The 14707-nt window shown below is 42.1% G+C and overlaps 1 protein-coding gene across 1 annotated transcript in view; it reads left to right on the forward strand.

Moving 5' to 3' along the window:
• Window positions 1-14707, forward strand: part of SMOC1 (SPARC related modular calcium binding 1) — a gene marked incomplete at its 5' end in the record, with an annotated part of 130680 nt that overhangs the window by 90570 nt on the left and 25403 nt on the right. The window contains 2 exons of the mRNA XM_083862605.1: window positions 12461-12653; window positions 13552-13634. Of these exons, the coding sequence (XP_083718731.1) occupies window positions 12461-12653; window positions 13552-13634 (276 nt within the window). The remainder of the gene's footprint in view (window positions 1-12460; window positions 12654-13551; window positions 13635-14707) is intronic.

Here is a 14707-nt window from a genome sequence, read left to right on the forward strand (position 1 = left end):
AATGGCTGTTCTCTAATCAGCATGGTTGGCAACTGTCTTTTCATTCTACTTTTACTGTTTCAGCCTCCTCTCCTCATGCCCAACCTATTTCAGCCTGCAACAATACGAGTGATTATTTTTTCTTAAGCTCTTAATCTAGGGAAGCATTTGATAATGTTTTCCACTTCCAAGAAATCTAATGGCTGCTTGTTAGGAGCACCCCATCTCCACTGAGGAATCCAGGGATTTTCCTCACTTCCAGAGTTGGGTTATCTCCAAATTCATTTGTGCTACTTAGTGATTTGGTTTTAGTTAGCAAGAGTTTCCAGCCTGTATCCAGCTTACCGTGACAACCTTTAAGAAAACCACAGAATGATGTAATGAGCCCCTGCATGGAAAAATAAACAGCTCTGGAGAAACCAGCAGTAGCAGCCTCAAGTAAATATTCTTCAGTCACTGGGGTTTTGAAAATGACGTTATTTGAAAGAAAGAATGAGTAATATATTAAGGTTAGCAGCTGAAGACAGGTTTGTGTGTGCTGTGCCTAGTTTAGAAAAAAAAAGAGAGAAAACCTATAGCTGTTTGTTTCAAAATCTTGCTTGGTGAATGGGAACCAATTCCATGTGGCCTGTTCTGTTCAGCTCTGGCACCCAGAGATCGTGCTGGCATCTCATGATGGCATTCCAGTGATAGGCTTTTCTCCTGTCAGGAGTTCTTAGTGGACAGAGTATAACTGAATGAACCTTGAAAACAAGAATGGTGGAATTCACATTTATTTTTCTTAATTGAGTCAACTTGGAGCCCAAACTTTAGGGCTTTTCAAAGAGGGAAACAACTTGAAAACTTTGTATCTGCATATTCCCCCATCCACCTGAAAGGGAGTATCTTAATTCTTCAGTGCAGTTTGTATCCAGAGATCTGCACAGTGACGTGGCATGTGATTATATGAAGTGTTATTACCAGGGCCTGGGTTCCTTGGTTTTTCTGTGTTCCTTAAGGGGTCTTTTTTCCCACTTGCAGGGAAAAAAGATAAGAAAACACCCATGGCACCCCCAAAAACATTCTCTCTCGTACTCAGTTAGCAAGTTGCACCATATTCATGCATGCCTTTCTTATTGATCAGGGGTAGTAATTGCTGCAAGGGTTAATGTACTCACGGGTATGTTGCCCTATCCATATGGATATGGCTTTCTGCACCATATCCATATGGACAGTTTCTTTCCTTCTTATGGCTTTCACTTTTTGTGATCATGTACATTAAAAATGAGTCTTCTTGAGACTATATTGAGAATCAGTGTAGTTTTCTCTTGATCAGGTGAGATGAACATGTAATGAGACAGAGCTTGAGAAGGAAGATCTTTTCAGGTTTTAGTGGGATACCCTAGAAATAGCCAAGGTTAGATGAGAGTTTAATTCTTTATTAGGAGTTTCCTTTTCAGGAGTGAGGATAAACACAAAGAGCTTGAATGCTTATATTATTTTCCAGAGTGAGGAGACCTTGCATCTATGTGTTGAATGTACAGTTATGTGGAATTGGAGGAAATTTCTTCATGCCTTGGAAATGTGGAATGCTGCAGAGAACAGGGAGCCATAGGTAGATTCAGATGAAGTTCTTGAAAAGCAAAACAATGTTATTAACAGGGTTAATTCCACACCTGTCTCTATCCTGTCTTCTCAGCCTTATTCCTTAGGTGTCTTGTCCTACTCTTGGGGCACAACACTTTTGACCTTGTAATTTAAAGAAATGAGACTATGGACTTCTGCTTCTTCTGCTGTTTTTTTCCTATTTTCCACTGTTACTAAACTATTTGTGTTAGTTTGAAACTGTCTCTCTCTCAATGCCAGTTCTGTTAACGTTGCTGTCCAAATGTCTAATACAGGATTGTAGCCTCTTCTCCAAGATTTGTGACTGATCAGTGTCAGGATACTGAGAAAAGGAGATAGCTATCACTTTGTCAGGAAAGTAGGTTGGTTTTAATGGGGCTGTCAGGAATAATTGTGCTTTAGGGATGTCTGAATAAGATGTTATGGTGGCATTTGAATTGGAAAATTTTGGTGCCTATGGATGACATTCTAATACTGACTACAATCCTCCTTGGTAGATACTTTGTGCTTCTGTCTCCTCTGGGCAAAACACCTGGGATTAGTTAAAGGCTTTTGAATTTCTCCCTAGCTGAAGAGAAAAAAAAAGTGTCATTGATGCTGTCAAGAACAAGAGTTCATGGGAGGGAACCAGTGTGTCAGAAATTTTTTGTCTTTTCTACTGTCCTCTATTAATGTATCCTCCTTGGTTCTTTTCCTGCATCTTGAGCCAGTACCTCCCAGCAAAGTGCTCCTCTAACCTGTCAGAACTATTGGGCTAAAAGTCTGTGACTATTGTTCCATCTGGCACAACTATTTATCTTTAGGCCTTTGTATTAGTCCTCCCAACCCTTCTTTTTGTGAGGATTCGTTTTGGTTTTGTTTTGAATTAATTTTAGTTTAGATTCTGGCTCGATATCAAATAATGAAATTTCAAGAGAAGCTCCTGTTGAGTATGAAATGAAAACTTACTAATTTCATTACATTTTCACAACAAGTATATATGCTCTTATTTGCTGAGTTCCTGCTTCCTTGCAAGCCAAAATGTGATGTTTCTTCTTTACTTATTATCCCTCCCTTCCCTCTGGCTCCATCTGTGGTGCAGGCATTCTTTCCTGTCTTGGCTGCTGCTTGGGAGGCCTCTGTCTCTTCTTCCCTCCTGGAAGTTCTGAGAAGGATGATATGTGTGATGCCCAAGGGTGATTCTCCCACGGTCTCAGTCTGACAGGTGTGTGTGGTGAAGAAGGGAGTATGGAGGAGAGAGCAGAAGCAGGGGGAATGGAAGCATCTAGGACCAGGACCCTTCCAGACAGCCAGCAAACAAAGTCATAAATAACATGCCATTGGAGACCAGTTAATCTGCTCTATGAAAAGGTGCAAAGTATACAAGTGGGAAAAATAACATTGTATAATAATCAGCATGCAACCATAGGTGTTAAACCATATGCAGCTAGGCAAATAAATGAACCTCCCCCTGAGAGCTGTGCGGTAAATCATTCCCAAAGAATTCAGTCACTCCCCCCTCCTTATCCCCCAAAGAAAGAAAACAAATTACTTTAGATGTGGAGTCATAACTACTACTCTGCAGCTGCCAGTTAAAGCAAGTGGAAAAGGAGCAGTAGAAGAAAGGAGCAAAGATATAAGAAGCTGGGGTAAAAGGGGAAATAGAAAACAACCCCGCATTTAAAACCAAGGGAGATTTGGTGAGGTAGGGAAAGGAAATAAGCTCCAGCACCAGGCATTACCTGGACATACAGGACAAAACTGAGAGTGGTCGATTTTGTGGAGTTTGTTTTGCTTTTTATCAGAAGCTGGTTCAGATTGAAGGAACTGCATTGATTTGCTGAAGTAGTTCCTTGGCAGCACAGTGCTCCTTGCTGTTTGTAGTAGCAGCGTTCGGCACAGGCTCATTTGTGGATCTGCACTTCAAACATCCATTTGAATGTATGTTGATGCCTGCAGAAAGGCTGCACATATTGACTCACCTTCCCACTTCTCTTGAAATGTTCCTGTCAAATTCATCACATTTCTGAGCTACCACAATTAAGGAGGAGCTGTTTCAAAGCAACTGTCATTACTAGCTCCTAGGTAACCTCTAGGAAAATTTTAGACCTAGTAGGCTTCTCCTGAAATCAAAAGCCCTGGGGCTTGCAAGTAATTTGCAAAAGACAAGTGAAGAAAAAAAAGTGTTCAAAACGCAGGTCGGTGTCTCCCTATGAGCATCTGCTGCTCACAGAGCTGTCCAAGAAGGCCATGAATATTGCCGAGTACAGCATAAAGCTGTGAAGAAGAAAAGCTGTATTCCAGAGCTTTGGAAAACCCTGCCCCTGCATGGGGGTGTCTGTTGTACATCCATCTCATGACACTGACAAAGTGGGAGCAGTTTCTCTGTCCCATGGCTGATGTCTGAATCCCATGTTATGCCATTGAACGTCCAAAGCCCAGATATTCTATGCAGAGACAGCTGAGTCTAGGTAAATATCCGAAAATGAATGCTAGCTTCCTGTCAGAGGTAATTCCCTCTGCCTCCTTGTAAAGTGTGAAATATTACAGGAAAAAGCTCATCTGTCACTACATGAAAAGGTGCATCACACTATAAACCTGTCTCTCTTGCCTTCTGTGCCTCACCAGTAGTAGCATTAAATATAATGTTGCTGTAGGTAGGAAGACCAGTCTGAACCACGTTTTACCTGCATGTGACAGCTTTCAAAGACTTGGTTTGGTGTCCTATAATTGCAGAGTAACAATACTGTAAAAATAGTGTCCTTGTATACTCTAGCTAGAAGAGGTAGGCAAGTTCTCCAATAATTGCTGTACTAGTTGTTCCAAGGACTATTAAAAACAGGTGTGGAAGTGAAAAGTTTCCCAATAGTGCTAAGGCTCCAGTGGAGACCTATTGTTTTTTGTTTTATTGAACAGAATTCCCCAGTGTGGAAAGAGTGCAGTGAAAAAGGAGTATAGGGAAAATGAATGTGTTCAGAGACAGGTGGCTTATGTCAAAGTTGGGTATGCCACAAGCTCACAGCGCTTAGAAACTATGTGAAATGGAAAAGAGGCATAAGTGAAGAAAAAACATAGACTGTGTAGCTTTGTCTCAAAATGACAAAGGCAGTGTCTAAGGTTGAAAGATTTTTCTACTGCTGAGGAGCCATCCTGATGTCAAGAAGCGAAGAGGCTGCATTTTGATGCCAAACTTTCTCTGCTCAGACTATGGAAGCTGTTGTCATTGTGAAGGTACTGCACAGGTGCAGCTGTCATAAAGGATATGGAGGCCAGGTGCATTAGAGGTGATCAGACCCCAGAATCTGGAAACTTACACCAGATAAAATATCTTCAAGATTTTAGTCTGTGTTAGCAAAGAGGTTGCCTCAATCATTGAGGATCTGCTGGAGCTTCTCAGCCTGTGTGTGGAGAGCAAAAAAGACCTAAAGACATTCACATGTTTTTTCCTCCCTGTTTTAAGCCAGGATCATATCAAATCAATAGCAGCTCTGACACACGTAACCTGTTCCTAATGTCACGACAGAGATCCCACTGCCTCTTCCAGTTAGTGAACATGTTAATCACCAGGGCTTTTTTATACCAAATCTAAATCTCCTTTCTCCAAGTAAGCTGTCTGCTACTTGAACAACACATGGGAAAGGAAAAAAAAATCTATGGCTATCTTTTTTTTTTTTTTTTTTTTTTTTTTAATAGGACAGCTTTTATGTCTCAGAAGACTGAATATCATCCCTAGACTAAACAAATTGAATTCTTTTAGCTGTTTCTCATAGGTCAAGTTTCATAGACCTTTGCCTGTTCCCCTTGCTCTCTCATACCCTCTTGCCAAACAGTCCTTCTGTCCCTCAAAGTGCAGTGCCCAGTGCTTGTACACAGGGCTGATTTAAAGGATCATCAGTACTTAGTGCCCATTCCTTATGTGAAGCCCACATCATTACATTCCACAGCTGGATTTACCTGTTTTGATTTTTTGTTGTTGTTTGCAATACCATGAAGTTGCAGACTTTTTTTGTGATCTGCCTAAGCTGCTGACTGTTTTTTCCAAGTCTCGCTGTCTCGTCAGTATTTCCTCCCCATGTGCTGGGTTTCTCCTTCCTGGTTGTTATGGTTTATACTTGTAAGTTGTGATTACACTGATTTAAAAGCATTTATCAATGTGACTTTGAAATCTTTCCTGAAGTTCAGTCTGTAAATTGGATGCTCTGTTCCATTGGCCAGAGTGGTCATTTAATTTGGTACAAGTCTCACGGTCACTTTCAAAATAGAGAACTTTTAAGATCTGCTGTCTTGGAGAGCATCTTTTTTCTTAACCTGCTGTGTTAGGTAATTATCTCATAGTAATTGTATGTAGCTTGCATTTTCCTCATTTGGTTACAAGAATGACACAACTTAAAATATCCTCTAATGAACCAGACTTTATTCAGAGCTCTAATGCATTGTATGTTAATGTGAAAATATTTGCAGAGTTTTTTCCAGGTTGATGTACCACAGCCATAAAAAAGGCATTTTTCTTTTTCTGCTATGTTTTAGCTAGTCTGGCTATAGCTGTAGGAAGGCTAAGGACTATGTGACTGACTGCTTGTGAGATGGGATGGTACAAAGAGTCCAAGGCCTGCCTGAAAGGCAGTTCAGTTAGAATTGCAAGGACAGGTAGCTTTCAACTGACAGGTTTCAAGATGTGCAGGTGTGGATCTTTATTCCTGTGTGGGTTGGGAACCCTGTGGAGCACACTCTATTCTTAGCTGGGCAGGACACAATGCCCACAGGTTCTGCAAAATGAGCATAAGTTTTGTATCAGAAAGTCCCTCACTAAGTTTGGTCTAATCCATGAGATGGTGCTTCCTTCAGCTAGTCCTCCTTATTTCAAGCTAGAGGGTAGATATTGAATAGGCTTCTCATCGTATAACACTGGTGGGAATGCAGTGCAGCCTTATCTCTTAGAGCAGAAGGAAAATGGCAGGGGAAGCATGTGTTCCTGGATAGCTGAAGTTTAATGAGCCGCTTGGAATAATGCATTTTTGAAAATTATAACCCACCTGTTAAACCTTTGCATTGTACTTGTTCAGCACTGGAACATGTAGTAACATCTGCTTCCTCTGTAGCCTATGCCTTGAGAAATGAAATTGAGTGAGTACCAAGGTAAAGCAAAGACTGTTCAACTGGTATAGTATGGGAACACCTGCAGCGTTTGTTTTTCTTTTTACCTTCATGTTAGCCAGAAAACTCTGGAGGGACCACGATCCCAGACAGAACAGGGTGGAGTGGGTATCAGTACTGATGACTAACAGAGGTGTGGAGAGATTTATGCTATCCCCATGAGCCGTATTTGCTCAGCTGTTATTGTGCTCCCAGTAAACACAGAAGGGGTTGTTTCTCTCCCTCCACCCACAGCCCTGCTCAGGGGACAGGCAGTAAGGGCCTATTTACTCTGTGCTTTTCTAGTCTGCCAGCACTTAAGTGTGCATGTGCATACTTAAGACTTTTCAAATGCTCTTTCCCGTCTGAGGAGGAAAGGATGCAGATTTAGGCTACTGATGTAACCTGTGCTGAACTTGCCTTCTGCCCACAGCTTTTGTAAACTCTGTCCTAGGATGAGGTACCTGTTCTCCTGGGGTGGACCTGGGTTCTGTTCACATTAGGGCTTCCTTATGCAATGTAAAAGCAGCTTTAAGCTGATGTACATGCTATGGTAAAATAACCAGTTTAAAGCTCTTGTTCTCTGCCACAGCAGTGTAAAGACACAGAGAAATTGATTCTGTCTGAATTAAGCTCCCTTGGGATACAGGCAAACACTTTTCCTCACTGAAAGGAAAACTGAGGCACAAAGATAGTCCTCATGTTTGAGTTGGCACAGGAGATCAGTAGGAACTTGGCACTAGATATCCATGCTGCTCCCCCTTTGTTCTGTCTGCACTAATGTCTCACTGAGAGGAAAGTTGAACAAAAAAACTTTGGGGGAGATGTGTTTGTTTTTGGTTTTTTTTTAATGTTTTTTTGAAATTAGGTCCCTGTTGCAGCACTAACAATGGGGATTGGTCAAGAATTCTTTGGTAAAAGACCTTTTCCTCCCCTTGTGATGAATGCTTGTTCATTGAAACTGAAGCTTTTTGTGGGAATTCCATGGGAAAAGTTTTGCTGGTCCAGACAGAATTTCTGGTCAAAAGAAATGAGGGAGAGAGAGAGAAAGAGAAGGAAATCTGCCCTGCCTGGTACAGCCTGTAGCTCTGGGGTTAGTCTGTTCTCATGGGTTCATTGAGGCTGGGCAGAAACATAGATGGAGGTTAGACCCTCTCTTCTGCCTGATTTGGAAGAAAGAATCCTGTCTCTTGAGAGTGTAGGAATCTCTCCAAGGTGGTTGGTTTTGATGCCACAGTATCCCTCTTCTTTTAATAAGAAAAGGTTTGGGTGCAGAAGAGCAAAGATCAAAAAATAATCTGCTGTGGTTGGATGGCATATGTTTCCTATGTCTCACCATAATCATCCACAGCATTTTTACAGCCACGGTGAATAATGCTTGGTGCTTTGGCTCTGGTGGCAATGAGAGTTGTTCTGTGTCAGGAGAGCAGCTGGGGGAGGCTGCCTCATCCCCAGTGGCTACACATAGCCCTGCAAGATGAACATGAGAACTGTTAAGCACAAACCTTTGGCTAGATGCTACTAGACGCCCTCTCTTCTCAGCTTTGTGGGGTGAACAAGCTCCCCATCTCTTTAATAACCATGTAGTTTATTAGACAGTCAGACGAGTCCTTTACTTCATCCATCATTTTTATTTTTATTGTGCAAGCACACAGGTATGTTTGCATGTGTGTACTTAAGGGACCAGAGAGGAGAGGCCTTTATATGAATCTGACCATGTATTCCTCAGAAGGCCATTACTAGGGGAAAATTGTTGCATAAATAATGTGCAACTGCAGATGTCCAAGCCCTGTTTTCCTACCTTAGCTCATGGCTTCAGAGACACTAGTTTAAAAATATGTTTTAATGAGTGGTAGAAGCAGTCAAGAGTAAGAAGGAACAAACAGCATTTTAGAGATGAGCAGTTGAGGTAAAATGGATATATCTGCCAATGACTCTTCTCGTTGTGTCTGTATGCATTCCCTGGGGTTTTTTTTCTGTAATTTGGTTTTCTGTAATCTAGATTTGCTGTCTCACAAAGGTTTCACTCCCCAGCAGCAGCAAGCTGGCAAATGTTACTTGGTTTCTTTGCTGATGGTCAAGTCAAAGCAGAGATGGCAGAAAACAGTAGACTATTAAAATAAATAAATAAATGGGTATAATGTTATTGCTTGTTGTTTGTTCTGGGAAGACTGTGTCCCATGACTTGCTGTCTTAAATGTTTTTTCTCTAAGAAAAGTTTAGTTTAGGAAAAGAAGGAAAACCTTTCTTTCTGTGCCTGCAACTCCCATTAACAGGGAATAGGCTTTTAAGTACCCTGCATGTATAATAAATGTATGCTGGTTTCTAAGATGACAGCTTAATTTCATACCTGGCATTAAACTTTCTAGCTTTGCCATAGGCTTTCACTATTCTCCATTAACCTGGCCTTGGCAACAACAGCAAAGTTTCCAGTAAGCAGTTTGACTGGAACAGGAGGGCTTCAGTGTCCTGGAGCTGGGATAACATTTGATGGTCCTTTTGTTACCCATGAGACAATCTTTTATGGTGACACTGCATACAGTTCATGCCAAGTCCCCAACTAGGGAAGCTTATGGTATGGATTTCCCAGCTGATTTTGCTGGCTTTTGAATACCCAACTGTTAATATCGATGTTTATTTTTTTTAAGGGAATTAAGAGCTGTTAGAATGGTAGCCTGGAGGAAAGAGTCTCTTCAGGGACTAGTGCTAGTTAATACATTCTGCTTAGTAGACAGATGTCACTGAAGGAAATTTCCACAAGGCTGTTGTCAGAGTCAATGTGTTTGCTGTTCTGATCTCCTTCAGCTCAGAGAAGGCATGGTGGATCTGGAAGGGGTTCAGAAAAGAACTGTGCCATGTAAATGAGAACTCTTCAGCATGTAAATGAGACAAAGTAGGAATCTGTAAAGCAGGGAGGAACTTCCATAGCAGCTACGTCTCGATGTACGTTAGAACTGAGTAAAGTGTGATCTCCCTGTGGTTTCGGTTGTACTGCTGTCATTGCTAATGATGGGCTGTTGAATGCCGGTGACAAAGGCAGAGTTTGCATTGTTACATCTATCTGATATCTGAACAAAGCCTGTAAAATTTGTTTTGCTCAGCCTTTAAACAGCCTTCTAACAGAAACAATTACCAATTACTTACTTATTCTGGTAGTAAATATGACTATTCAATTCCCACAAATTTCTGTTAATATGTGCAGAGAATTTTTTCCATTTCTTTATGGCATAGCATAAATGTGTAAATATGTAGATTTATTCTGTAATTTGCATACCTAACTTCAAATGTATGTAAAATAAGATACTAATTCATTAAAGAAATTAATTCTTTTTTTTCTCTTGATTTCAATAAAAGTGGCATATTTCTTCGTTTTAACACACAAAGAAAACACACTTTACTTTTTTTCAGAGTAATTTTACTGAGAGTTTTGCAAGACTCAGAGGACTTGAGAAATCTTGGTTTGACTTTGTGCACTCAGGAAGCTTTTGGGATTTAGATTGAAAAATTCCTGGAATGTAGTTCTCTTTAGCAGAAGCTTTTATTCCTTTTGCTTATAATATAATGATGATAGAGAAGTTTGCCCCTGCTCTTTTGCTTCCCTCAAACTGCCTGAGTGATTTGCCTCACCTGATGGCCAAGAGGTGAATTGCCTTCAGCAGACTGGGTAAGTGGAGCCCTTTGATGTAAGTGGTTTGTTAGGGAGCCCTGGCTTGATGACTTTTCTATCCATGTACATCTTGGGAACAGAAGTTTTTTTCCTTTCTACTTTTTTTCTTTTTTTTTTTTTTTTTTCCTCTTTTTTTTTTTTCTTTTTTTTTTCCTTCTCCTTTTCCTTTTTCAGATGTGAAATCTGTCAGCAAAGTGAAGCCAGCTTGAATATCAGCTGAGGTTTGAGTTCCCTTTCAGTTTTGTTGACTTTATCCCCTCCTGCTCCTTCACGGTCAAGTTTCTCTCTGCTTGAGTCAGACTTATCAACACTTAAAAGTTTTTATTCTGTGTTTCTATTGTGTAGGTTTGTCTGTGGCAAAGTTCAGGTGCCTTTCAGTGATCTGAAATGCTGAGGAGAGTAAGAGTTTTGGGGTCTCTGAGACTCTTTCAGCTGCTACAGTTCAACTGGAAACCAGTTAAAATGCTTGTGGTACCCAGGCATGCTGTACTCAGGTGATGCTTTGCAGACCTGCTGGAGTTTCTTGATGCATCTGCTGTTCCCAAGCTGTGAATCAGCACCCCTTCTGTTCCCCAAATATGGAACAAAACTTACTCTCTACAACATAATTTATCACCAAAATACAAGATATAACTAATAGTGTACCAACAGGTAGGCAAAATACAAGGAACCTGGGCATGTGTTAGTTGTGTGCTGAGCCAGTCCCAGGAGCAGGATGCTGAGGTTTTGCTGTGTCTTCTGGCTGTTGATGTAAACATCTACAGATTTGGAGGGGAACCTATGGTGTCATTTCTGGTCAGTGGAAGCATTTTATGTATTGAAGGCTTGAGGTGGCTCTTGGCTGTGGCAAGGAATTACAGGTATTCTGGCCTATTTATAAAAATAAAATTAAAAACACAGTAAACTTCAGGGGAGAGAAAGGCTATGGAAAGACAGCTGGTTTTCCTGCTTCTGTTTTTCATCACTCTCCTAAGGATAAAAGTTAGGAGTTAGATTGTTGTATTTTGTTACCCTAGACTTAGATGGGTTTTCAGCTGTCTTGACTGCTTTCTTTTCCTCACTGTGATACTTTCAATAGTTTACAAAGTTGAAATAATTTTTCTACTTGTCAAAGGGCCAGAATACTTGAGGAGTTATAATTGAGAATTTCTGGCCATTGAGACAAATAAGTCTTACCATCTTGCAGGTACTCTGTGCTTCTCCTCCCCCCTAGATGGCTGGTCCATGTGAGAGGCAGCGGCCTGGCACTGTCCATGCACCCAGCACTCCTTTGTGGGCAGTGCTTGGGCTCTGTGTGCCAGGCTGGCTGCAGGAACCACTTCTGGGCTTCTTCCTGTTCTTTGGTGCAGGCCACTACTGTTCTCTTTGACAATACCTTTGGAAATAGCCTTTCCTGTGTAATAGGTTTTTAAGGGACAGGGCCTTACCTGCTGCTCAGTAGAAAGTTGTTTTCCAGGTGAGGGCAGCAGTGGAGAGTGCTGGAGAGGTGATGGCAGTGGGGGTCGAATGGGATATCCTGTTCTGTTCCCTGCTGAGGTGTGTGCAGTTGCTGTCCGCACTGGGTAAGGCTGTGTTAAAACATAGCCTGCTCCTCTTGAGATCATGTTGGAGAGGTGCTGTTGAGAAAGCAGAGTGTTTTGCAGTCTGGAGAAAGAGACAGAGGGGCAGGGCAGGGTGTTTGCCTCCTTTGTTTAACTGGAAAATACAACTCACAGTTTAGGATCTCTCAGCTTGCAAAAACATAATCTGGGAAATGCTTACCTCATGGCTGCATTAATAGTGAATTATTTTTACCTGGTAGTTCATTTCCAAAACCCAAGTGATGAAGAAGAGTTTTCCCTGCTGTTTCTGGCATCCTGAGCACCTGGCAGTCAATGTCTATAGTCCATAATCTTGTGTCACAGCTAAATGTAGGAGAAAGCTCTCAACCCAGAAGTCCCTCAGCCCCTGAGGATGTAGGTGCACTGACGTTTGATGAGAAGGAAACAGAAACAAAGGACTTTTGGTGTGAAGGATACCCATATCCTGCTGACCTGAGGAGAGTGATATCGATGTGATTCTTTTTCTACCCCCTCCATCCTCCCTTCTGTCTTCCAGAAAAAGTTCACTCCTGTGACCAGGAGAGGCAGAGCGCCTTGGAGGAGGCCAGGCAGAACCCCCGGGAGGGAATCGTCATCCCTGAGTGTGCTCCTGGAGGACTCTACAAACCAGTGCAATGCCACCAGTCCACTGGGTACTGCTGGTGTGTCCTGGTGGACACGGGACGTCCCCTGCCTGGTACTTCCACTCGGTGAGAGCTATAGGCAGGCCTGGGAAGGTGCCTGGCTGGAGAAGATGAGATGTAAAAATACTACTGCAATATGAACTCAGGTCCTCACTCTAGAGCAGTCAGCTCTACACTGCTTTCCCTAGAGCAAGCAATGCTGTATGTTATGTTTCCTGTTGAGTGTTACTATGCAACTCCCTTTCTATAGGAGTTGGTGGACATTACGGGCCATATTTTTCTCTGTGATAAGTATTCATGCAAAGCAGCCTTTTTCTCCTCTGGCTTGCTTTCGTGAGGTCAGAGGAATGGGGGCTTTGCTTAAGAATATAGATCATGGGCATGAGCAGTGAAAAGGTAAGTGTCTTTGTTGCTTTATCTGCTTTATACTTCCATCTTGCAGCCGCTTGAATCTTGACCTGTAGGGAGTTAGAAGACTGCTTGTTGTACATGGGTAGATTTTAAACCAGAGATCAATTTTTTTTTCCCAGTTACTTTCTATCTTGAAACTACCTGAGGAATCTTTTAAGTGGAAGAAGGCCCTGTGTTGTTTGTGGGTTTCAGTTGATAGCTGGTACTAGACTTCAAAGTACATTCTTCCTTCTCTTTCTACTTGTGCTGCTGTTGCTGACTGTCCATAAACAGATGCTTGAGAGTGCTATTTCTTCTGGAGGTTTATTGGTTTCCCCTGCAGTAAGCACACAAGGCACAACCCATTGACCCCGAGATTAGCTCAGCTGGTCAAAGCATAGTGCTAATAATGCCCTGGTTGTGGATTTGGTCCCTATATGGGCCACTCACTTAAAAGTTGGACTCAATGATCCTTGCTGGTTCCTTCCAGCTCAGAATAGAATGTGATTAGTGACCATGTGATGACACTAAACCTGTGTTACATAGTTTAGCTTCTGCTGTTCTCCTTTTTCAGGTATGAGACCCCAGTGTGTGAAAGCGATGCCAGATCAAAGAGCACAGAGATTGATGATCCCTTCAAGGACAGAGAACTTCCAGGTTAGAGGAACAAGATCCTGTCTCTGCCTTCTTAACTTGTCTCACCTTGGGCCTCTTAAGAAGCCAAGAATATTGTTGAGGAGTTTGGGCATTTTCCTCACATTGCATGCTTTACTATGTGGTTTATTCTGTGGGTTTTTTTAAGATCACCTCCAGTTTCAGCAGTGAACTGGAAAAGGCTGGGTGTGTTCTGGGTGTGTTTATTGCCTGTCTGCCCTTTGAAAACATTTCTGGGATTAGAATTTTCAGGAGAGACACAGGGATGCCTGGAGATACCCTGGGGGAAGAATGGTCTCAACATTAAATATTCCTTAAAGCCTGACCAAGACAAGATTCTTTGTGTTTAGTGGGGCTTTTCAGCAGCTTGGTGTTCCCTGAGTCACAAAAGGAGACACAATTGCCAATTGTCAGTGGACTGATTTGCTCCTTTACACTGACTGCATGGACCAGACAGGACAGCACTCACAGTGTACTAAGGTCTCTTACCTAATGGTGGCTTCTCACTTAGCTGGACTTTATTCCTTATTTTCTCCTTGGGATACGTTTTATTTCCCACTGCTCTTTGCTTTATATTCTGCTTTTCCCTCTTAACAGAGTGACAAGCATAATTTGCTGTTTGCCTACCTTTTTTTCTGCTAGGAACACGTGCTGGGCATTGGTGTTGGTGCAGCTCTTAAAAATGCTATCCCACCAGCCTATGCTCTGTTTTAACCTTCTGGCTCCCTTCTAAGGAGCAGAGTGAGGGGCCTTCACTGACAGGTCAACCATTGCTCCTCTGGGTGAGGACTGCTTGAAAACACAAGCTACAATGGGTCCCTCTGCACCATGAGGGAGTGGTGGACACCATTAATTCTGCAGAAATAGCTGGTGACTCTGCATCAGCTTAACATTCTGTGAGTAGCATGGAGTGAGTTGTTCCTGAGCAGGTTAGCAAAGGAAATGAGATTTGTTCCAGATCTGCCTTGTGTGTCTCCTAATTTTTATCCTGCTGGCTCCTGACTTCAGACCCCAGACCTTTCTGCATAGCAGCTCTGCCCTCAGCAGGGCTCTCTTCCATGCAGCTCCTCATTTTT

This window comes from Zosterops lateralis (assembly GCF_965231275.1).
Source record: "Zosterops lateralis genome assembly, chromosome: 6".
Lineage (NCBI taxonomy): Eukaryota > Metazoa > Chordata > Aves > Passeriformes > Zosteropidae > Zosterops > Zosterops lateralis.